The sequence below is a fragment of the Dromiciops gliroides genome, chromosome 5 (genome assembly GCF_019393635.1).
Source record: "Dromiciops gliroides isolate mDroGli1 chromosome 5, mDroGli1.pri, whole genome shotgun sequence".
Taxonomy (NCBI): Eukaryota; Metazoa; Chordata; class Mammalia; order Microbiotheria; family Microbiotheriidae; genus Dromiciops; species Dromiciops gliroides.
Window position 1 is genome coordinate 210,833,758 of NC_057865.1, and position 25,191 is coordinate 210,858,948.

Genomic DNA, 25,191 nt, shown 5'->3' on the forward strand with positions numbered 1-25,191 from the left:
GTGAAAAACTCATGCTAACTACCTTAAAAAATTCTAGAACGTGATAGTAAAATCTCACAAGATAAGAAGAGGGAATACTTTTTTGTCCTTTGTAAAAACAACAACAAAAACACATTGCTGTTATTTGGTTTAAAACAACTAAATATTAAAAGCTTTGAGAATCAGGAGATAAGAGGTTTAACATAGCTATTTTAAAATGTTCATAATTATTTATATTCAATTCAGTTAAGGAAAAATTCAGTGTCTTTTAACTTACAGGTCCCATAGATCTTATAATGTAATAGTGATACTAAGTCATGTACATGTTGTGCTTGGGGTAACTCTTCCCCTCAACTCATAGGGCAGGTCTCTGTTGATCTGAATTTGCTAGAACTCTAGCTGATGAGGTCGCATCAATGTACTTTGAAGCCACATTACATAATTAATTCAAAGCAAAGACACTTAATTAAATGGTATAATACGAAAGGCCACAATAAAGCATATTCCCCATAAATCTAGGGTATAGTCTTGCACAAGTAATTCGTCATGGGGTGGGGGCACATAGTGTTGAGAACATGTATAGCCAGATTGTATGCATCAAGGGGAAATTCATGCCTCTGATGCTATCTGGCCACTAAAGTCTTGTAGTATTGCTATTGTGTAACTGCTACCTCTCACCTTTTATGGTCTTCACAGTACAGCACTACACCAAGCACGTAGCCTTGGCCAGACGTTGCTCTTCTAGACACAGACACAGTTTCCACCAGATCCTGCTGTGCCAGATAATGCAGCCTCTGCTGGGTGGTATTCCCATGAATGTCTCTGCTCCAGCTAAGTTGGATTGTAGTGTTTTGGACGTATAGTCTCTGCTGGCTGCTTCCAGGTTCCCACTAGACACATGCCTTTGGCTTCAGCTGAAATCTTTGGCCACCGTGCTTTCTCTTCTTCATGAAGAATAGACTTTGCCAAACTCCTTTGGTTCATAAGATCAAGGCTTTTAGAAAAAACTATTATTACACCTTTAGTCATAAAATCATCAACAGCCCTTCCCTGGGGATAGAGGACCCTCCTTGTACTTAACTTCATACAGGGGCCTGTTTGTTCCTTTCCAGAGTATTGGCTAGAAGACTTTTCATCTCTAGCATGACTCTTTGCCTGGTATGCTAAGATCATTAGAACACAGCTAATATCTTGAGGCTTTATCCTTTCCTTGGATTGAATTTTTAAGTTATAACCTTGGCAGTAACTCTATGGGTGACTTAATTCTAGTTTATGATGAACATTTAATATACTTACAGATTTTAGTCCCTAAAGACTGGGCTGTCATAAATAGATCTAGGGTTTGGGAAACCCCTGTAAGTTCAGGGGCAATTTTATTGTCTCTTTCATCTGTCTAGTTACTAATTGGCTTTTATATACTAACATAGCCAGCCAGAGCTTAAAGGATCTTTGCATTACTTTAAAATGCATAATTATGACATGAGGCAGAGGTGTGACAAGTGTCACAGAGAGAACCAGATCAAGTCTTATGAGCTGAGAGGATGGAGAAGGCCTTAAATGGAGACATTTATAGTAGGCAGAGATGAGGAAAGAGTGTATTCTAAGTATGACAGCTTGCCTGTGCAAATGTACAAAAATAGGAAAAAGCAGGCTGGGATTAGGCAGTAGATGGTTGTCCAGATTAGTCAGAATTTTGAATAGTATATTATGGGAAGTTATCTGAAATCAGTTTGAAGAAGGTAAGTTCGGTCCAGATAGTGAAGGACCTTGAATGCTGTTTTACTTTGGTTCTTGTGACTATATCCTATACTGCTCTTCTTCCTTTCCCTTATATTCTTTCAACTAATTTTTGGCATTTGGACACATAAAGTACTTTTTGTAAGAGTTGCTTGTAAAACTTAAAAATGAGTATTTGTAAAGCATCTTTTGAAATATCTTGAAGAAAGATGCTCCAGAAGCCTAACACAATCAAATTTCTTTCTTCCCAAAGGTGATTGTGACTTTATATTTCCGTATGTGGATAATGGGAGGATCCATGCCATTGTTCTCAGAGCAGGATAATCCAGCTTCATTTTCACCTTACATTCTTACAAGGTATAGTGGACATAACTAAAGAATATGAACTTACAAATTCCAACTTCCTAAGCTTTGCTTTCAGATTTGTTGGATGATTACTTGCTGTCTTAAATTTAACTAAACTGTTGATTTTCTCTAAACAATGATCCTATTAATTAAATTAAGGCTAATGAAGAAAAGGTTTATTATAATGAATTTTTTTAGCAAGTGGTGAAATAATAGCAGCATTGTCATCATCATAACAAAACAAATTTGAAATTTGAGATTTAAAAAATCTGGCTTTGATTACCCAGTCACTCAGTTAACAAGCATTTATTAAGTGCTTACTTTGTACCAGAACTATTCAAAGCATTCTGAATACAAAGAAAGGCAAAGCCTTGGAAATGAGGAGGGAAAGCACTCCAGTCATAGGGGTCAGCCAGTGAAAATGCCAGTCAGATAATGGGCTTTCTGGTGTAAGGAATAGTAAAGGAAGCCAGGGTAAGTATATCATAAAGTACATGGAAGAAAGTAAAGTATAAGAAGCCTGGAAATAAAGGAAGGGGTCAGGTTATCAAGGGCTTTAAAATTCAAACACTGGATTTCATTTTTATTCTGGAGGTAATAGGACACTGGAGTTTATTGAATAGGAGGGTGACATGGTCAGATGTGCCCACTTTGATAGCTGAATGGAGTATAGATTGGAGTGATAGTAATCAGAAAGGCAGGAAGAGGGGGAGATTTAGCAGGGAGAAAATAATGAGTTCGATTTTGGACATATGACTTTAGGATGCATAAAAGATATACAAGATGTTTAAGATGTCCAAATGGCAGTTGGAGATTCAAGACTGGAGATCAGAAGAGAGGTTGGGGTTGAATAAATCGATGTGAGAGTCATGTGCATAGAGATAACAATTGAATCTATGGGAACTGATAGAGGGAGAAGAGAGAGGGTCCAGGACAGAAACTTGAAGGACACCCATTATCAATGGGTGTGACTTATATGAAGATCTAGTAAAGGAAACTGAGGAAGATTATTCTGATGGGTAGGAGAAAAACTAGGAAAAAACATAGATGTAAAAACTTAGAAAGATGGATTATCAAGAACATTGTAACTGACAGTGCAAAGGCTGCAAAGAGGTTAAGAAGGATAGAGATTTTTAAGATGCCATTAGATTTGGCTATTATGTTATTGGTACCTTTGGAAAGAACAATTTCAATTGAATGATGAGAAGTTAGACTGTCAAGAGTTAAAATAATGAGAGGTTAGAAAGTTGATGGCCTTCTCAAGGAGTTTATCCATGAAAGAGAGGAGTCAGATGTTATTAATTTTTAAAAATTTCCTTTTCTGTTATGTGATATTCTTATAGTAACAATTATATTAGGTTTTGATAAATCAACCAACAAATAATTATTAAATTTCTACTATATGGCAGGTAGTGGGGGGTACAGTGGCAACAAGTAAGGGGTCCCTGCCCTCAAAGAAACTTTCTCAAGGATTTTAGCTACAAAGGGAAGGAGGAATTTATAAGGATAGCTGGCAGGAATGATGGGATGAATTGAGAGTTTGTTTTTTTTTTAAAGATGGGAAAGACATGGGGAATTTTTATAGGCACTAGGGAAGCAGTGAGCAAATAGGGAGAAATTTAAGATTAGTGAGATAATGATGGATGATAGAGGGGGCAATTTGCTAGAAAAGATAAAATGGGATGGGGTCATTTGTGTGAGTAGAGTGGTTTATCATGAATGGGAAAGGGCCATTTCTTCTTATGAGACAGGATTGAAGGAGGAAATAGTGGAGTAAGGCATCTGCTTGGTGTGAGTTAAGGAGTGAAGAAGAAGGAGGTCTCAGCAACTGTAATGAGGACACCATGGAGAGAGAGACTTCCAATAAACTTGAGCTGTGAAATGCCTCTTTGCTATTTGTGTTCATCAGAGTTGTACTTTGTGCCCACCCTTTAGAATTAAAATTTTTTTTCCAATTACATGTAAAGACAATTTATAAACTGTGTTTTTTTTTACAACTTTGAGTTCCAAATTCTCTTCCATGCTTCCTCCCTTTGCCCCTCGTTAAAAGGTGCAGTCATGTAAAACATATTTCCATATTAGTCATGTTGTGAAAGAAAATATAGACAAAAACCCAAAGAAAATGAAGTTGAAAAACAGTATGCTTTGATCTGCATTCAAATTCCATCAATTCTTTCTCTGACAGTAGGTAGCACTTTTAATCATATAAAAAAGTGAAAGAAAGTGAAAAATAGCATGCTTTAGTCTATGTTCAATCAATATCAGTTCTTTCTTTGGAGGTAGATAATATGCTTCATCATTAGGCCTTTGGGATTAGTCTTTGGATCATTGTATTGTTGAGTATAGTTATGTCATTCACAGTTCTTCATCAAACAGTATTTCTGTCTTTGTGTACAACATTCTCTTGGTTCTGTTCACTTCAAAAAGAGATGTTAGGAATTATTTTTGTACAAATAGATCTTTTTCTCTTTTTGGGGATGGCTTTGGCATATAAACCTAGCAGCACCACTCTATTTCTTAGCCAATACCAGATTGTTTTGATGATGACATCTTTTTTCTTAGGGAGTTCATTGGTAGCTTGTTCAATTTCTTTTTCTAAAATAGGTTTATTTAAGTATCCTACTTTCTCTTCTGTTAATATGAGCAGCTTATATTTTTGTAAATATTTCTCCGTTTCACTTAGATTACCAGAATTATTTACACATAATTGGACAAAATAGCTCCTGATAATTGCTTTAATTTTCTCTTCATTGGTGGTGAATTCACCCTTTTCATTTTTGATACTGGTAATTTGGGTTTCTTCTTTCTTTTTTAAAAATCAAATTAACCGGGGCAGCTAGGTGGCGCAGTGGACAGAGCACCAACCCTGGATTCAGGAGGACCTGAATTCAAATCCGGCCTCAGACATTTGACATTTACTAGCTGTGTGACCTTGGGAAAGTCACTTAACCCCAATTGCCTCACCAAAAAAACAAAAACAAAAAAACAAAACAAAACAAAAAATCAAATTAACCAATGATTTGTGTATTTTATTGATTTTTTTGTAAAGCCAGCTCTTGGTTTTATTTATTAGCCCAATGGTTTTCTTATTCTGAATTTTATTAATGTCACCTTTAGTTTTCAGTATTTCCAATTTGGTGTATAATTGGAGATTTAAAATTTGTTTTCTTTCTAGGTTTTTTTTAGTTGCACACCCAATTCATTGTACTGTTCTTTCTATATTTTATTGATGTAAGCATTTTGAGATATAAATTTCCCCCTAAGTACTTCTTTGGCCTCATCCCATAAATTTTGGTATGTTGTCTCATTGTTCTCATTCTCCTTAATGAAATTATCGATTGTTTCTATGATTTCTTCTTTGACTCACTCATTCTTTAAGATTAGAGTATTTAGTTTACAATTTTTAATCTTTCTTTCCACTGCCCTTTAATGTTATTTTTGTTGCATTGTGATCTGAAAAAGATGCATTTGATATTTCTGCTTTTCTGCATTTGGTTATGAGATTTTTATGCCCAAATACATCATCAATTTTTGTGTTTGTGCCATGTGCCACTTAGAAAAAGATATATTCCTTTCTATTCTCATTCAGTTTTCTCCAGAGGTCAATCATGACTAACTTTCCAAAAATTCTTAACTTCTTTCTTATTTATTTTTTGATTAGATTTATCTAGTTCTGAGAGAGGAAAGTTGAAGTCCTCCACTAGTATAGTTAAACTGTCTATGTCCTCCTGTCACTCATTTAACTTTTCATTTAAGAATTTGGATGCTAGATTTGGTTAATATAAGCTTAGTATTGATATTACTTCATTGTCTATGACACCTTTTAGGTAGATGTATTTTCCCTTCCTTGTCTCTTTTAACTTTTCCTTTTGCTTTGCTTGAGATCGAGATTGCTCCCCTTGCCTTTTTTTTTTTACTTCTGCTGAAGCATAGTAGATTCTGCTCCAGCTCCCTACCTTTTACTTCATGTGTCTCTTGAAAACAACTTATTTGTAGGATTCTGATTTTTAATCAACTCTGCTATCTGCCTCTGTTTTATGGGTGAATTAATATTCACATTCATAGTTATGATTATTAATGGTGTATTTCCCTCTCTCCTGTTTCCCCTTGTTTATCTTTCTTTCTTTCTCCTTTCACCCTGTCCCTCCTCAAAAGTGTTTTGCTTTTAACCACCACCTCCCTTATTCTGCTTTCCTTTCTGTCATTTTTTATCTTCTTCCTCTCCTATTTCATTGTAGGATAAGATAGATTGCTATGCCCAACTGAGTGTGTATATTATCCCCTCTTTTAGCCAATTATGATGAGAGCAAAGTTAAAGCAGTGCCTACATTTTTAATGAGAGATAATTTACCCCATTCTGTCTCTCCCTTCTCCCAGTGCATCCCTCTTTTTCACCCTTGGATTTTTTTTGGATACCATTCCATCACAGTTAACTCACACCTATGCCCTCTATTTAAGTATACTCCTAACTGTTCTTTGCAATTAGATATTTCACATTTTCTCCTATTTTTTCATATTTTTTTGTTTTGTTTTGTTGTTTCTTGATGTTTCATGAAATCATTAGCTTCCATTTCCCCAGTTCTAATTTTTGAGGAATTATTTCCTTTAGTGAGCTTTTGTACCTCCTTTTCCATTTGGGCAATTCTATTTTTTTAAGGGCTTGTTTTATTCAGTGATTATTTTTGGCATATCTTTTTCCATTTGGCCATTTCTGCTTTTTAAAGTTATCTTCAGTGGTTTTTGGTGCTTCTTTTACCATTTCACTTATTTCTATTTTTAGAAGCATTATTTTTTCTTGCAACACTCTCATTTCTGTTCTTAATTTTTCCTCTACTTCTCTTATTTAATTTTGCGTGTGTGTGTGTGTGTGTGTGTGTGTGTAGGGCAATGAGGGCTAAGTGACTTGCCCTGGGTCACACAGCTAGTAAGTGTCAAGTTTCTGAAGCCAGATTTGAACTCAGGTCTTCCTGAATCCAGGGCCAGTGCTTTATCTACTGTGCCACCTAGCTGCCCCCACTTTTTTTTTGCCCCCTCTTATTTAAATTTTTAAATTCCTTTTTGTGCTCTTCCAGGGGCCTGAGATCAATTTATATTTTTCTTTGAGGCTTTGCACATACCTGTTTTGAGATTGTTGTCCTCTTTTGAGTTTGTATTTTGATCTTCCCTGTCTCTGTAGTAACTTTCTAGTCAGATTCTCTTTTGTTCACTTGTTTGTTTGTTGCTTGTTCTTTTTTCCCAGCCTATTTCTTGACTATTTTTCTCAATGTTAAATTTGACCTCTTCTCCTGGGGACATTGTCTGAAACTCCAGGCTTTTCTGTTGTTTTCAAAGCTAGTTTTTGGGTATGTAAGTTTTCAGTTTTTCCAAGGAGGTATGATTTACTATCTTCTTCTATATTCTCATCTGTGAGCAATCACAAGTACTTTTTTCTCCCTTGGAACTATGACCAGAGTTTTGTACCCCTGAGGTCAGGAGCCACAGCTCTAGTGTGCTAGTACTCCTCCTTGCCCTGGGACTCTGCCACAGAAGTGGGTATAAGCAAAACAACTTAGTCCTATATTCAATGCCAGAAAAAGGTCCTTTGTAATCTCCTTATGACCTTCTGCCTGACCCCTTTACCATCAGTGGGCTGAGAACTCTGTAAATTACTCCCACAGATTCAGTTACCAAAAGATCTGCTGCTGGCTTGCACTGGGGCTGGGACCCTTGATGCTGGTTTGGGTCAGGGCTCAGGGCATTGCTTCTGGCTTTCCAGATATGGCATGTGCTGGACTGTATTCTTCTCTTACTCCTGTGAGAAGAACCTTTCCTGCCAATCTTCCAAATTGTCTTGTGCTGGAATATTATTTCACCCTGTCCTTTTGTTGTTTGGTTTTTATGCTCCAGAATTTATTTTGAGGCATAATTTTGAATTTGTTTGGAAGAGAATTTGGGAAAGATTTGATGCATCCTTTCCTTTACTCCACTATCTTGGCTCCAACTCCCCTGTGCCCATTTTTGACATCAATCCTATGTGTATTTGTGGGAAATTATGCCCCAGACTTTGAGGGGATTTTTCTTTACATTCACTGTTTTTACTATAATACCTTAGTTAAATACTCATTTAAAAATCCTAATTAACATTTTATAGTTGTGAAGGATCAGAAACAAAGTAGATGTCCTTTGATTGGGGAATAGCTGGAAGACTTACATGATTTGTGATTTCAGCATCTCCAAACTTATTGATGTTTAGCAACTTCACCTATGTCATTTGTGGGTACAGTGGATAAAGGGCTAGGCCTGAATTAAAATGTAACTTCAACAACTCACTAGCCATGTGACCTTGGCTAAATCATTTAACCTCTGCTTAAGTTTCCTTAACTATAAAATGGGAATAATAAGAGCATCTACCTCTTAGGGATATTGTGAGGATGAAATGAAATAATATTTGTTCACAATGCCTGGAACATAGTAGGAACTATCTAAATATTAATTGTTGTTGTCATCATCATTGTTGTTGTTATTTGTAGGTACTTTTCTACCTATGGACATATGGGTGGCAAAGTGAATAGAGTGCTGGTCTTGGAGTCAGGAAAACTCATCTTTGTGAGTTCAAATATGGAATCAGACACTGTGTGACCCTGAGTAAATCACTTAACCCTGCTGGCCTTGATTTCCTCATCTATAAAATGAAATGGGGAAGGAAATGACAAACCACTCCATTATCTCTGTTAATAAAACCCCAAATGAGGTCATGAAGAGTCAGACACAACAGAAAAACAACTGAATAGCCACAAAATTTTCTACATTAGTTAAGCATCCCAAGCACAACATAGGATGTCATTATGTTGTAAAGGAAAGAATTTAAGTCTTGGAGTCAGTAATACCTGTACTGAGGACTTAAGCAAATTAGGATATCCCTATTTTTTTCTATAGTGTCCAATTATTTTTTTTCTTCTAAATTAGGATTTATTTACCCTCTTGTTTTATAAGGTAGTACTTTGTCTCTTTGGGTATTTTAGCTTAATCTACTTTAAGGCAGTCCAGTTTCCACTGGCTCACTTTCTCTTATCCTCAAACCTCTACCTTCCATTCCAATTAGTCACCCCTTTCACTAGTTTTTAAAATTTGCCTGTTAGTTCATTCTCCCCCCCTTTTCTCTAGTTATCTAACTTACCCTCTTTCTTCTTCCTCTCCTCCTCTTCAAATAACTTTGTTCATTAGTTTATTTCATTTTTGTACCTTGGGAAAATTTATAAATCCAGTGGAGGAATAGAAACAATGAAGTCTCAGGCTGAAGCAAATAGGTTTTTGTTTGTTTGTTTGTTTGTTGATGGGGCAATGAGGGTTAAATGACTTGGCCAAGGTCACACAGCTAGTGTCAAGTGTCTGAGGCTGGATTTGAACTAAGGTCCTCTTGAATCCAGGGCCAGTGCTTTATCCACTGCACCACCTAGCTGCCCCCACCTCTGCCCCTGCCGCCCCAGCAAATAGGTTTATTGAGAGAGGTTTAGTCCCACGATAAAGCAAGTTAATCAGGGGTTGGACCTGAAAGACCTTGAGTTACAGAATCAACGGGTTTTTATACCCCTACAGAGCTTAAATGCTTGTATACGATACTAATTTTTTTTTTCTTTTTGTGGGGCAATGGGGGTCAAGTGACTTGCCCTAGGGTCACACAGCTAGTAAGTGTCAAGTGTCTGAGGTCAGATTTGAACTCAGGTACTCCTGAATCCAGGGCCGGTGCTTTATCCACTGTGCCACCTACCCACCCCCTATACCATACTAATTAAAAGTATCTAATTTTAAAGCATCTTCTTAGAAAATATGGAAACTGCCTACATGACAAATGTCAGCATTTTCCAATACTCTTATCAGTCTTCTTATGACAACAGGGTCATAATTCTACTCTGCATGACCCCTTCTAGTCAAGCATATTACTAGTGAACTGCATGACCCCCTTGAGTGAAGCTTAACACTCATGGTTTCTAAAATATAGTATTGCTGACTATAGTATCCTCTGATATTACTTAATGCTTGACATTGGAAAGTATCATCTGGCATTATTAAATAGTAAGAAGAGAAACTTAATCTACTAATACAATTAAAATAAGATATCTAAATATAATAAATAATAATTTTTCAGTTAATATGCTGATTATGATCATAATTAAATCTCATAACTTAGGGGTGAGGAAAATCTCACTCACAACCTTTTTTTTCTAACAAAAGAATTTCTTTCCCTTATTCTCTTCATTATTTGTCTATCCTTTCTAGTTCATCTACTTTTATTCTTTGATGCATAGCTCTCATTCTTATTGACTTTTTACTAGGTCTATATTCCTCATGAAATTAAAGCTTCTAAGATACCTATTTTGAGTTCTCTCTTCTAAATAATTTTTTAAAATTGTCTCATAGATCTTGCCCCTGGATTATCCCCTTTTCTTTTGCTCCTTACTCTTAGAAATATCAATTTTTGCAGGTAATAGAAAGGATAGAAATATTGCCCCAATGTTGGCATTCATTTATGTCCTTGACTGTGAAGTTCTTTATTATCCTTTAGGCTTTCCACATGTTCACTTCTCCCCATTTGCCATGCAATCTTCTCTCTTGAGTTCATGCCGTCTCAGTATTGTGGGTGCCAGTTACTCCCAGGAATTCTTACTCCCTTTCTCCTGAGTCAGGATCTAGGGACTCTCTAAGCACCAAATCCCTGAAGATTATATCCATCATAAAGTTCAAATTTCTCATTATAGAATATCCATTTTCTCTCATGGGAATGTTCTGTAGTGGGAGATATTCTACTCTTTGTTTTCCTGTTTCAATCCCCTCCTTTACCACCTCACCCATTTTCTTGTAAGTCCTCTTCTTGAGATGCTTTAGGAGTTATTTTCCCTTTATTATTAACTTTTGACTTGATTAGGTTATATTACATATTTCCCTCTACTTTCTCCTCTCTTTCCTTTTATGTACCCTCTTATTCTGCAATTTAGTTCCACAAAAGCATTGATTCACTGGTAGGTGACTGTTATGAAATTTGGTATGTGATGTTTCATGTGCTTTCCTCTACCATCACTTCTATTTGGTTTAATCTTTCATCCTTATTTTTTTGTGTACTTTTAGAAAGTCTCTCTATTATTTTGTTGTTTTGCTAACATTAAAGGAGTCATTCTCTGAATCATTTTTCCTTTTTTCTGAGGTTATTTATTTATTATTTTGCCTCTAGAAAGACATCTGTTTTTTTCTTGGTTGCTGTGTTTTCTTACCTTTCTTGTATTTCTGTTGTCTGGGATATTTGTAAAATATTTGTAAAACAGGTTATTTGCTCAGACCTAGGTTTTGTTGTTTAGATACTTCAAATGCCTTTTTAATTTTAATGTCCACCTCTTTTTAAAAATTAATTGTTAGATTCATATTTGTAGGTTTTGTCACTTGGTGTTGCTTCTTGAGCGCCTTTGCTCTTTATTATTCATTTCTTCCTGTAGGTTTTGGTGGGTTTAGAATAGTCTTTTGTTATTCAAATATACTTTCCTTTTTATTTGAAAGATTTTCTTGTGATTACTTGTAGAATTTGTTGCTTTTCATTGGAATTGTTCATTTTAACCACAATATGTGTTAGAGTTTTGCACTGTAGGTTTTTTTTCTTTTTCTGGAGGTGATCTGTGTTGACACTTTGTTTTCTTGTTCAGATGTTCTGGGCAGTTTTCCTGTATTATTCTTGTATTAGGGTGTTCAAGTTTTTTGGTTCATTGTGTTATTTTGGAAGAACTATAATCCTTAAATTGTCTCTACTTGTCCCGTATTCATGATCAATATGTTTTGCTTATATAGAGATTACAATTTCTTTTTAACATTATTGCCTTTTGCTTTTCTTCTTTCTTGCAAAATGTCCTTCACTTCTATGTGTTTGCATTCTCAGTCATTTATTCTCGGTTTTATTTCTTTGGTGAGACTTGCCACCATGGATTCAATTTTTTTTATTCTGCCAATCATTTCTGCTGTGGAGGTATAAATTTTGCTTTCACAAAACTTATTTCTCTCTTAAACCATTCAGGAATATCCTACTATGTTTCCATGATCTCCTGAGAATCCACAGAATCTTCTACTTCATCAAGTGTTCATTAATTTTTGTTGATTTGCAATATTTATTTATTCATAGATGTTTACTTTTTTTTTAGATGATCTGGAGGCAATATTCATTTCCATTGGGTTTTTTTTTTGTTTTTTGTTTTTTTAGGTCAGGCAATTGGGGTTAAGTGACTTGCCCAGGGTCACACAGCTAGTAAGTGTTAAGTGTCTGAGGCCGGATTTGAACTCAGGTACTCCTGACTCCAGGGCCGGTGCTTATCCACTGCACCACCTAGCTGCCCCCCATTTCCATTGTTAATATCATCTCTGTCGTCTTAACTGTGCTCAAGGTCTTTAATTGAGTTTTATTTCCCCTGAGATCTTTGGTACTTTCAGTATTTTTTTTTTTATCTTCCTTTGTCTTTCACTTTCTTCCTCTTTCCCCTTTGATGGCATTTTTTTCTGAGGGCTAGACCTCAAAGGCGCCTTAGTCTCTTTCCACACTGTGCAATTCACATTATACCAGTCTCAGTCTCTTCCTCAAGTAATTTCTGGGAAGATGGAGCTGGCCACAGCTAGATGCCAGTTTTCTTTGTTCTAGGCTTGGTGAAGCCATACACATGCTGGCATCCTGTCCCACTTCCCTCTGTCCCTCAGTTCTCATTTTGAGCACTTTTGAGGTATAGAGCACTGCCACACTGCCTTCTTAGATTTTCCACAGCACAGAAAGGAGGGGTCAGAGTAGAGTTCTGTTTCAAGACTGTGAGACAGTTTGTGCTTTGCCACAATGTGATGGCTTATAGGGTAAGGATCAGGGGATAGGGATTAACCTTCTCTACTGTTCGTCCCTCAGGTTATTATGTCAGTATATTTCTTAGTGTCTCAAAATATGGAAATTGCTGTAATTACTTTATGTCTTCTATGTAATGCCTATTTTGGAAAGGTTTGAGAAGTTATGAGCTTTGGAAAAAGTGTATAATCTTCCATCTTATTGGTCAATGGTCTTTGTTTTTGTTTATGTTTGTTTTTCCAGTGCTTATTACAGTGCCTGGCATAGAGTAAGCACTTAATAAATACTTGTGGACTTGACTTCTTTTTACAGTCAGTTTTTTGATGGAGTTCTGTAAGGAAAGGGGTAAAATTCCTCAGAGGTGTGTTTAGTTGGCTGGTTTTTGTTAGCAGAGTCAAATAGAAATCTTTGGAGTTGCCTCAGATATGCTAACACCAAAGAATACCAGATTCCAGAAGGAGTGAAAGACAGTTCAAATGGTAGAGATGAAAGAGCTATTCCAAATCTCCTGACAATAACCTCGTGTTTGTAGTGGGGAAGGCAGCTGGCACCTGGCAACTCAGACTGAACTAAAGGGAGCTGAATAAAGTTGTTATGCCAATATCTGAGGCAATTATAACCTCATCAATAGTTTAGACCAGGTTCCTCAGACTCCTGGTGAGTAGTTTTGGCTTGTTGACTTCACTAATGCCTTTTTCACTGCTACTATGACAGATTAATCAGTAGTAATTTACTTTCACCTGGGAAGGATTCCAGTATACCTTCACTGTCCACTGTCCTTCCTCAGGGCTATCTGAATTTTCCTTCATACAGTCACATCTTTTTTTTTTTCTTTCTTTTAGTGTGGGGCAATGAGGGTTAAGTGACTTGCCCAGGGTCACACAGCTAGAAAGTGTCAAGTGTCTGAGGCTAGATTTGAACTCAGGTCCTCCTGAATCCAGGACTGATGTTTTATCCACTGCGCCACCTAGCTGCCCCCAAGAAAGGGGTTTTTTGTTTGTTTGTTTGTTTGTTTTGTTGTTGCTTTTCTTGTGAGGCAATTGGGGTTAAGTGACTTGCCCAGGGTCACACAGCTAGTAAGTGTCAAGTGTCTGAGGCCAGGTTTGAAACTCAGGTCCTCCTGACTCCAGGGCCAGTGCTCCAGCTGCCCCCATACAGTCACATCTGATAGGCAAAGACCTAAAGGAGACCCCAGTTCTTGAGGGCATTTATATCCACTACTGACATAATGTTAAGGCTACAGTGGCAGAGTCTAGGTTGGTTAGTGGCCAACATGAGGGACTAAAATAATCCAGGATTTAGCTGACTCATTTAAAATTTAAGTACAGTGGACAAGGAGAACACAGATGATTTTGGACACAATTCAGAAAAAGTTTATTGAACTCTTTGGGTTTTAGAGAAACCACATTCCTGCTGGGTTTCTTTGTGGTCTCCATTACCAAGTCTTTCACAAGTCTGCATGTTTTGAGTGGGGCCTATACAGACTAGGAAGACCTAAAGAAGGAGCTGCCTCTACTTACTGACTCATGACTTTATGGAACCCACTTGTTTGGAAGTCCCTGTCCATAAAGACTCAACTAAGTGGAGACTTTGGTAGGACTTAATGAAAGTGAGACCAAATGACCACTAGGTTTCTGGGGGTACGAGCTTCCTGAAGCAATCATTCACTATACAACTTTTTAAAAGTAGTTGCTCATTCATTACTGGGTCCTTTATTGAACAGATGGCACAGAGTCTACTATCACCTTTCATGCTGTGTTGCCTTTTAGGAATTGTTTGGTGCAATACAGTTTCTTAGGGCAGATGAGGCCTATATTGTGAAATGAAAATGGTACGTTTGAGATCATACTTGCTCAGATTCCTCATGTTTTAATGCCCTCCATGAATGGGCTGTGACTCTAAGAACCCAAGGACTCTAGCCTAAGCTGCAACATTCTGACTCCTCCATTAAACCCAATGGGTCCTACCTGGCTGCTGAGAAATGCCATTTCGACTGGTTCACTGTTGGCTCCTAGAACAGGAGCAGAATAATTCATTTTCCACAAAACTACATAGTATGATACTCAAGAAAAGTTAAGCTGGACTTATAATGTTAAAGTGATTCAATTCAATTTAATTTCTCTTTACATTTCAGATTCCTTACATATTCTTACCTTCTGGCCTTCAATACCTGGTTACTGCTGGCACCAATTACTTTATGCTATGATTGGCAGGTTGGAAGTATTCCTCTGATAGAGACCATATGGGATACACGGAATTTAGGCACCCTTCTCCTGATTGTGGTGATGCTGTTTCTGATTCTACATTGCTTAACAGCATTCAAGGTAATTGTTTCAAGATTTAAGCATATATTTTATAGGATGAATTTCAAGGTGGATGTTTATGTTAAATAACATGTTTAGGGTAAGGGTAAGGGATCCTTTTTCTGAGGTTACATGGCTCTTTATTCTATCGAGCTTTTTAGTCATAGTAGCTCACATATTATTTATTCATTCATCTATCCCTTTATTTATCTGTTTATTTGTCTGCTTATTTATTTAATGAGGAACATTTTTATTTAAAGTTTTGAGTTCCAAATTTTACCCCTCCTTCCCTCCCTCCCCTTCCCCTTCCCTAAGGAGACAAGCAATCAGATATGGGTTATACATGTGCAATTATGTAAAACATTACCATATTAGGCATTTTGTATAAGAAAACTTGAATAAAAGAAAAAATGAAGGAAAGTGAAAAATAGCATGCTTCAGCCTGTGTTCAATAAATATCAGTTCTTTCTTTGGAGGTGGATAGTATGCTTTATCATTAGTCCTTTGGGATTGTCTTGGATCACAGTATTTCTGAGAATAGTTAGGTCATTCACAGTTCTTCATCATACAATATTGTTGTTATTGTGTATAACATTCTCTTGGTTCTGTTCACTTCACTATACATTAGTTCATACAAATCTTTCTAGGCCTTCCTAAAATTATCCTACTTGTCATTTAAAACATTATTTAAAAAATTTTAAATAATAAAAATATTTTATTATTTTCTAGTTATATGTAGAGATAGTTTTTGACATTTTAAAAATAAGATTTCTAGTTCCAAATTTTTTCTCCTCTCCTCCTTCCCCCTGCCCCAAGACAGCAAGCAATCTGATATAGGCTATATATGTACAATCACATTAAACATATTTCTGCATTAGTCATGCTGTGAAAGAAGAATCAGAACAAAAGGAAAAAACCTCAAAAAAGAAAAACCCAAAAAAGTAGAAATAGTATGGTTCAATCTGCATCTAGATTCCACTGTTCTTTTTTTTCTGGATTTGGAAAGCGTTTTCCATCATGAGTCCTTTGGAACTATCTTGGACCATTGTATTGCTGAGAAGTCAACTCTATCACAGTTGATCAAAACACAGTGTTGTTGATACTGTGTGTAATGTTCTGGTTCTGCTCATCTCACTCAGCATCAGTTCATATAAGTCCTTCTAGATTTCTCTGAAATATGCCTGCTCATCGTTTCTTACAGCACAATAGTATTCCATTACATTTATATACTACAACTTGTTCAGCCATTCCCCAATTGATGGGTATCCCCTCAATGTCCAATTCCTTGCCACTACAAAACTGCTTGTAGCACAATAATATTTCATCACCATCATATACCACAGCTTATTTAGCCATTCCCCAATTGATGGGTATCCCCTCAATTTCCAATTCCTTGCCACTACAAAACTGCTTGTAGCACAATAATATTTCATCACCATCATATACCACAGCTTATTTAGCCATTCCCCAATTGATGGGCATTCCTTTGATTTCTAATTCTTGGCCACCACAAAAAGATCTGCTAGAAATATTTTTGTAAAAATCAGTCTTTTTCTCTTTTTTTGGGATGTTAGAACTTAATAATTTATATAAATTATATACATATATATATATAATTTATATAGATTATAGTTGTATTAGCCATATCACTGGCACAGTTTTAAAAAAAATTATCATTAAAAACCCCACTTCACTGTCATTTTGCAATAATACCCAATAGAATCTTTTCCTTGTGACTAAGAAAAACATAAAGCAAATGGCACATTGGCCATGTCTGCCAGCATATATGGTATTCTATGCCTGTAGTCTACCACCTTTCTCTATGGAGAAGAAAGGTATGTTTTATTAGTTTTCTGGAATCACGACTGATCATTACATTAATTGGAATCCTGATATCGGATAGCATTGTAAGTTAGTGATATTTTGAGTTTATCATGGCATAAAAAAGGGAATTGATTAAATTTTCCTGATTCTTCTTTCCTATCAATAAACAGCACATGCTTTCCAAATGAGTGATTTTATAGCGAGCTTTCTTCTAAGAGGAAAAACACAGCCTGTACACAGAGCTTATGCATCTTAATGAGATTTACTATAGCAAAGGATATTCTGTGCAGCCAGCAGAAGTCTCAAGAGGATTGAAGATGGTGGTAGTGTGCATATTAATTTGGGAGTTACTTGAGCAGTATGGAGACTGGAAGTCTCAAATTAACTCAAGGCTGGGTGGCCTTGAGTGGGGAATACCAATGATTAATTAATGTTCCCTTTTTATAGAGAAAAGGTCCTGACTCGGATGTGTCAGTGATGTTTCATTTCTTGGGTTCCTAGGGCAGTGATAGGCTAAAAGATACAGCAAACATAGGTTAGTCAAAACCTCCTAACAAGAGAATGTGGAAATATATTATCTATAGTTCCAGGAACTATGATACAACAAAAGATTCCTTTGTTTTAGATGAAATGAGCATTATTATTAATTTTTTTAAACGAGGCAATTGGGGTTAAGTGACTTGCCCAGGGTCACACAGCTAGTAAGTGTTAAGTGTCTGAGGCCGGATTTGAACTCAGGTACTCCTGACTCTAGGGCCAGTGCTCTATCCACTGCGCCACCTAGCTGCCCCCATGAAATGAGCATTATTTATGAAATATAAGTTCTGGAACTAGGAAAAGGTATTCTCAGCAGCTTAGAGATGAAAAGTAAAACAATAAACTATAGGTAGACAGGAAAATAAATAATTGGTGAAACTCACCTCTTACAATTAAGTTGTTTTTGTCTAAATAACTTGATTACTGTCAAGGGAAATGGCTTTGAGTTATATACTTGGGTGAAAAGATAGTAAGTTCTTTGTTCAAGGAGTTTATAGCTTTCCCTAGATACAATTTAAACAAAGTGTCATTTCTTTCTCATAGTTAATATATTTACTGTTACAAAAATCCTTTTACTTAACTAACTTGGTAAAGGAGGCACAAAAAAATTAGTAAGAAAATGACACCTTCAGAAATAGAATAAGCCAAATGGTAAAAGAAGCACAAAAATTCATTGAAGGGAAGAACTTAAAAAGCAGAACTGGCCAGATGAAAAAAGGAGGTACAGAAGCTCACTGAAGAAAATAATTCCTTAAAAACTAGAATTGGGCAAGTTGAAGCTAATGATTCCATGAGACATCAAAAAAGAACAAAACAAAATCAAAAGATTGGGAAAATAGAAGAAAATTTGAAATATCTTATTGGAAAAATAGCTAACTTGGAAAATAAATAGATCTAGGGGAGACAATTTAAGAATTATTGGATACCTGAAAGCCATGAAAAAAAAGAGCCTAGAGACTATACTTAAAGAAATTATCAAGAAAAATTAGCCTGCTATCCTGGAACCATTGGGTAAAATAGAAATCGAAAGAATGCACTCATCACCTCCTAAAGGAGATCCCAAAGTGAAAACTCCCAATAATATTATAGCCAAATTCTAGAGTTACCAGGTCAAGGAGAAAATATTGCAAGCAGCCAGAAAAAAATTCAAATATCATGGGGCCGCAGTTAGGATAATAAAATTTAGCAGCTTCTGCTTTAAAGACTTGGAGGACTTGGAAAATATGATATTCCAGAGGTCAAAGGAGCTAGGATTATAATCAAGATCAAGAATTACCTATCCAGTAAAACAGAGTAAATCATCTATGCAGTAAAACATTCCAGTGGGGAAATAGATAGTCAATGAAATTGAGGACTTTTATGCATTCCTGATGAAAAAACCAAAGCTGAATAGAAAAAAAATGACTTTCAAATACAAGATCCAAGAGAAGCATAAAAAAATAAGCAGGGGGCAGCTAGGTGGCACAGTGGATAAAGCACCAGCCCTGGATTCAGGAGTACCTGAGTTCAAATCCGGCCTCAGACACATGACACTTACTATCTGTGTGACCCTGGGCAAGTCACTTAACCCCCATAGCCTGGCAAAAAAAAAAAAAAGAAGCAGGAAAGAGAACTCATAAGTGATTCAATAAGGTCAAACTGTTTACATTCCTACATGGGAAGATACTTGTAACTCCTAAGGATGAACTTTATCATTATTTCTCCCTCTCCCTCTCTCTTGTTTCTCTGTGTATGTTTTTTTAACAACATGACTAATATGGAAATCTGTTTTGCATGACTGCACATGTCCAGCTTTTATCAGATTGCTTGCCTTCTGAGTGAGGGGAGAGTGGAAGGAGAGAATTTGGAACTCAAAATTTAAAAAACATAAATGTTAAAAATAGTTCCCCCCCCCATTTTACATGTAATATGGAAGAAATATAATATTAAATAAATATTGCAAAGAAATTGCAAAAGAAAATCGAAGTAGCTATGTAACTTTCCCAATTTACAATAAGTAAATGTCAGAAGCATGATTTGAATCCTGGTCATTTTATTGAAGATTAAAAGATAAACATTTCACTATAGTACCTCACTTGATGAGGCTGGATAATCCACTTAGTTGGTACATTTGTTTTAAACATAAAAAAACCTATAGATGTAATAATGCATTGAATAATGTTAAAAACCATACAAATGTAAGTATAGTATCCCTTTTATGGACTTACACAAGTAGGTTGGGTTCCCCAGGAGATTTCTACCCCAAGTCCAAACTACTCTGTGGATCCATACTCCTAAAACTGTATATCTCACAAGCTCCATATCAGTGCATTTACCTTTAATATTTAAGCATCATATCACTCAAAGCAGAGTCTTGTACTAAGATGGTATCATAAGAACAATAGCTACACAACATTCCCCCTTTGGTGTTCAGGCTGGGGAAAGCACACTGTCCCACAAAGAAACACAGCATCAGTGGGGACAGTGGGCATATACATAGAGCACACTAGTAGAGAAACACACACTGAGAGAACGTATATGGCCAAAGCAGCTTTTGCCTCTGATGTGACATCGCTTTTACTTCTTGTGATGTCCTCATACTGTTTCCCTGCAAGGTATCCTGTCTGTGTTGAGCAAGACATTCTGCTGCCTACCTCAGCTTAATCCTCTAAGGGGGATCCTTAATCTTCTAAGCATTTCTGCTCCACCATTTGCTTTTTGAGAATTCCTACACTTGTTCCTCACTGGACAGCTATATCCTCCACTACCAACTCCTAGTTAAAATGCAATCCTTGATTAGGATAATGCTATGCTACTTAAAAAACACAACACAGGAATCCTTATCCTAGGACTGGCTCCCACTTCTCTTCCCTCAGGGTCCTAGCTCCAAAACCTGTCACTATAATCCATCCAGAAGATTGAAGAGCAAGCTATGCTGTTAGACTTAGTTTTCCCTTCAACTCCTTTCATGTTAGCTGACTCACACACACAAGTGGATACCACTCTACTTGATGGTGACGTGGGTAGAGGGAGAAGAGAAATGAATCCCTTCATCTTGTTGCTAAATTCCATTGGAAGTGCAAAGACTATGTTCTCTCCAGAGCTGCCTAGCTTTTAAAAGGCTACCCGGGACTTTGATCCTACAGCCATCCTGTAATTCCATTTAAATACTTATCGAAGAACTTAATTTCCCCTAAAGGAGTAACACAGTACAAACCATTCTTTAGAATGAATGAAATGAAAATGAATGAATGGGAAGTACCTACTATGTATTGAGTGCTAGGGACACAAGTACAAAAACCAATACAGTTCCTATTTTCAAGGAGCTACTTTCTTATGGAGGGGTGGCCATGAAGGGTGTTTTGATCTGTAGAGATGATGAGTGGGATATTAGGGCATTCCACCAACATACCCGTGCTTTCTAAATTCAGTGGTAGTGATGATTTGATAACAATTCTCGGAGCAAGAGGGGTGTAGAATGGAGTATACAGACAGCAGCAGGACAAACTGTCCAGAGCTTGAAGAGAATGGTCTGAAAGAATTCCAAACTGACTTAGCTTTTGAGGAACATATGGTTATCTACTGGCCTTCTAAGGTCCCTTCCAGCTCTAAATCTGTGACCCCATGATTATACACTATTCAAGGTCTGTGGTGTTCCACAAAATCTCCCCTAGTATTTAGGGATAGCTGGACTATGGGTGTTAATGTAGCATCGTATGTGTGTAAAAAAAAAATCATATATACATACATATATAATAAAACAATTATTATATAATAAATAGAATAAATCATATTACAAACATAAATATTACTTCAATATTCTAATACAATAATTATAACTTATGCTATATGTAATTATATTTATGATCATGGCTTTTAGATGTAATTATATAGAATTTGTTAATATAGCATCATATATGTATGCATATACATATATGTGGTGCTACACCAACAAATTATACATATAATTATGTATAAGATTATATATATATATATATATATACACACACATGAAAAATTTGTCCAACTTCTTCCTAGGTCCTGGTATTGATAATTTAGAGTGGAGCCCTAGAATTCAGTTGTACCTTGCCCAATGAAAGAAATATGCTATTTTTAAGTAGTATGAAAAATCTAAAATTTTTTGGCATACTTATTTTAAATATACTTCAGGCTTAGTCTCCTAAAGGAATCCTGAAGTAAATCTGTATATACTTAATGTATTCTGTTATAATGTAAATAAACTCTAATTTAGCCATTCTGAAAAATAGTGGGTTTTTTGTATCCTACATTTGGTTTTCCAAAAGCAAGGCACAACTCCAAAAACAGCATGAAAATTTAATGTTGAATCTGATATTCATTTTAATGGCATTCTGTCTTATGAATTATGAGTTGGTATGGTTGTTGTATCTTAAAATTGAGGAGTAAACATAATGAGAACCTTGGATGGCTTATTTAGAGGATTTTCACTGAGTTTCAAAGAATTAAGGAAAGAGCATTGAGCCCAAACTGATTGGCATCATAGTTATATTTTAAATGAAAACCTTTGTAATAGTAATCAAGTACTCATGAACTCAAGCCTGTTCCCTTGTCAGTTTGTTTTGGATAAGACGATGATTTATTGGAAATGTCTTCCTTGGAGGTTTTTCTAACTTCTCTTTCTGTGAATTCTGTTTTCTAAGACTCAAAATGATACTTTATGGAAAAATTCAAAGAGCATCATATGTGATGATGATAAAAAGGCTTAACTCTTCCCACCATTCTTGGAAACTGGCTACACTACCTACATTATAGCTTTTTGTCTTCTCCTCTTTCCAAGTTGTGGTAGTCCAAAAAACCTCTGCTTCTGTAAGTGGAGATGGGAAGGGATGGCTCTTTCTTATGATGAGCTGTCTTTCCTCTAAGCAAGCCCTCTCTTCCTTGCTGGAATCACTATCCCCTCTATTTTCCGATCCTGCCATTTCTGTAATTTTCTGTGATAAAATAATCTATGTTGGAAACTTCAGACTTCCTTGGCCACTTCTCTACTGGTGCCATCAAAGATTGGAAACCAATGACACATACCCCAGTTCTCCCTATGAAACTACTGGCTTCTATTTTTATTGCTGAATTGCCTTTTTGTAAGAGGATTGGAACCCAGATGATCTTACATTGACCTAGAAGGAGTTATGAGATCCTAATGTAATTTGGGTTTCAGGTCAATAGAACAACCTCTTAAAGGATTATCAACATTTTTTCTCCTGCTGTTAACCCAAGGATCATGGCACTGGAGATCTGGCAACTACTCATTGAGATACAATTACATGAATCTGTCTGCTATGAACTAGCTATATCCTTCTTCTTGAATGTGACCCCCACTTTCCATCCCTTTCTTCCTAATCCCACTGGATTTCAAATTAGGTTTTAAAACTTCCCTTGTGTGAATTAAAATGGATCACTAATAAAGACCTATTGCTTTTTACATCACTGGTCTCTTCTATGAAAGTCTCAAAGTCTTCAAAGCAGCTTTAATATCCTGTGATCCAAGGCAAATTCTTCATGAAAACTCATTTGATAATTTCACTCTATGAAACCTTGCACTGTGCTAGGTATTTCTGGGGATATTAATATATAAGGCATTATGCCTCCCCATAAAGAACTTATATCTATATTCCTCAGAGGAGTTACCATGTAGTTAAAACCAAATATGGATTTTGTGCTTAAGATAAATTAAAAATACACGAGACAAATATATATAGATGTTATGAAAAAAACTCAAGTGATTCAAGAAGGGCTTCATAGAGGAGCAGGCCTCCATCCGATTTGTATCTTGAAGACTAGATAGGGTTTGGGTTTTTGTTGTTGTTGTTGTTGTTGTTGTTGTTGTTGTTGTTGTTTTGCGGGGCAATTGGGGTTAAGTGACTTGCCCAGAGTCACCCAGCTAGTAAGTGTCAAGTGTCTGAGGCTGGATTTGAACTCAGGTCCTCCTGAATCCAGAGCCAGTGCTTTATCCACTGCGCCACCTAGCTGCCCCCTAGATAGGGTTTTAATAGAAATTAGGATGTGGCATCTATTAAGATGATGTTCTTACTATTTATTTTTATGTATTTACCTTTTTGTCATTGTATGATACTTTCATACATGTATAAAATGATATGTTCACATACATATAATAATAACTTTATGTAGTGCTTTGTAGTTTATAAAGGGACAGTTAGGTGTCATATTGGATAGAGCACCAGGCCAGGAGTCAGGAAGACCTGAGTTCAAATTCAGTCTGATACTTACTAGCTATCTTAACCTGGGCAAGTCATTTAACCCTGTTTGCCTTAGTTTCTCTTCTGTAAAATGAGATTGAGAAGGAAATGACAAATTACTCTGGTATATTTGCCAAGAAAACCCTAAATGGGGTCAGAAAGAGTCAGACATGACTGAAATAACTAAACAACAAATAGTCAATAAAGTGGTTTTCCTCACAAAACCTGCTTTTAAGAGAAAAAAAATTAGGCACAGAGAGGTAAAGCAGCTTAATATCACACAGTTAGTAAGCAGAAGAGCTGAGACTAAAACCTAGTTCTTCTGACTGAGATTATTTTCTAAGCATGTATGCTTGCATGCACACATACACAGACCTATACATGTGTATAAATACAATGCATACCTGATGCATGTATATGCCTGCACATACACACACTTTATATATATATTATGGACACATATATATATATATATATACATATATACAGCATTTCCCAAATGTCTTAATGTAGTTTAAACTATTAAAGTTTATGTGGACACCATGTCTATATGTTAAGCTACCTAAAATCAGGCCATTGTATAAATTTTGCTTTAGTAGTAACTTGCTTACATAACTCAAAGAACAGCTTGATTGCCTAAGGGGTCTTTGACGAAAAAAGAGGTTAATTTCTATAGAGGAAGCTAAATAATTTTGGAAATTCACTAATTCTTTCAAGCTCCATAGTCACTAATTGGAAAGTATGTGGTTAGAACATTCAATGAATAGCTAATGTGATCCAGCATCTAGTTTCCAAATGGTTTTGTTTTTCTCTTGTAATAGTTGATATGTGAATTTAGATGGTGCATACTTTCTTTTTATGCTAGATCAATAAAGTGTAGACCCAGAACTTTAGAGCTAAAATGGTATCTTTTAGTCCCACAAACAAAGGCTTATCATCCCATCAAGGATTATTTGTATCTCTTCCTACATGAGACAAGCAATTAAAAGCTTTGTTCATTGCCCTATGTGCTGAGATCCTCAGTATACATTTTATGTTAATATTTGAAGATAAAAGTTGTCATATTTTGTACCACTCCATCACCATTATCTCCCACTCACTCCCCAAATACATGTGCATTGTAGCTGAATTTTAGCATATGTTGCATGGTGTAGACAGTAATTAAAAAATTGAACTGGACCGAGTCCTTTGTTCTTGGTGGGTTTTCAAATGAATTAATTTGCTGTACAGATTTGTGATTATAGTAATTACCTTGTTGGATTGTATATATAGTAGCAACAAAAGGCATTTAACCAAGAAAAGCTAATTATCCTATTTTTCTCTTATGAATACTTAATGTGTATGCCCCAGGAGCATTGTAGTGGTTCATCTTCATTAGTCTCATAGATGTGGTTCAGGTCTTGACATGTGTTTACAA

At 36.1% G+C, this 25,191-nt stretch overlaps 1 protein-coding gene across 1 annotated transcript in view; it reads left to right on the forward strand.

Moving 5' to 3' along the window:
• Nucleotides 1-25,191, forward strand: part of TMTC1 (transmembrane O-mannosyltransferase targeting cadherins 1) — a 259,544-nt gene that overhangs the window by 98,480 nt on the left and 135,873 nt on the right. The window contains 2 exon segments of the mRNA XM_043969354.1: nucleotides 1,970-2,073; nucleotides 15,033-15,222. Coding sequence (XP_043825289.1) covers nucleotides 1,970-2,073; nucleotides 15,033-15,222 — 294 coding nt within the window.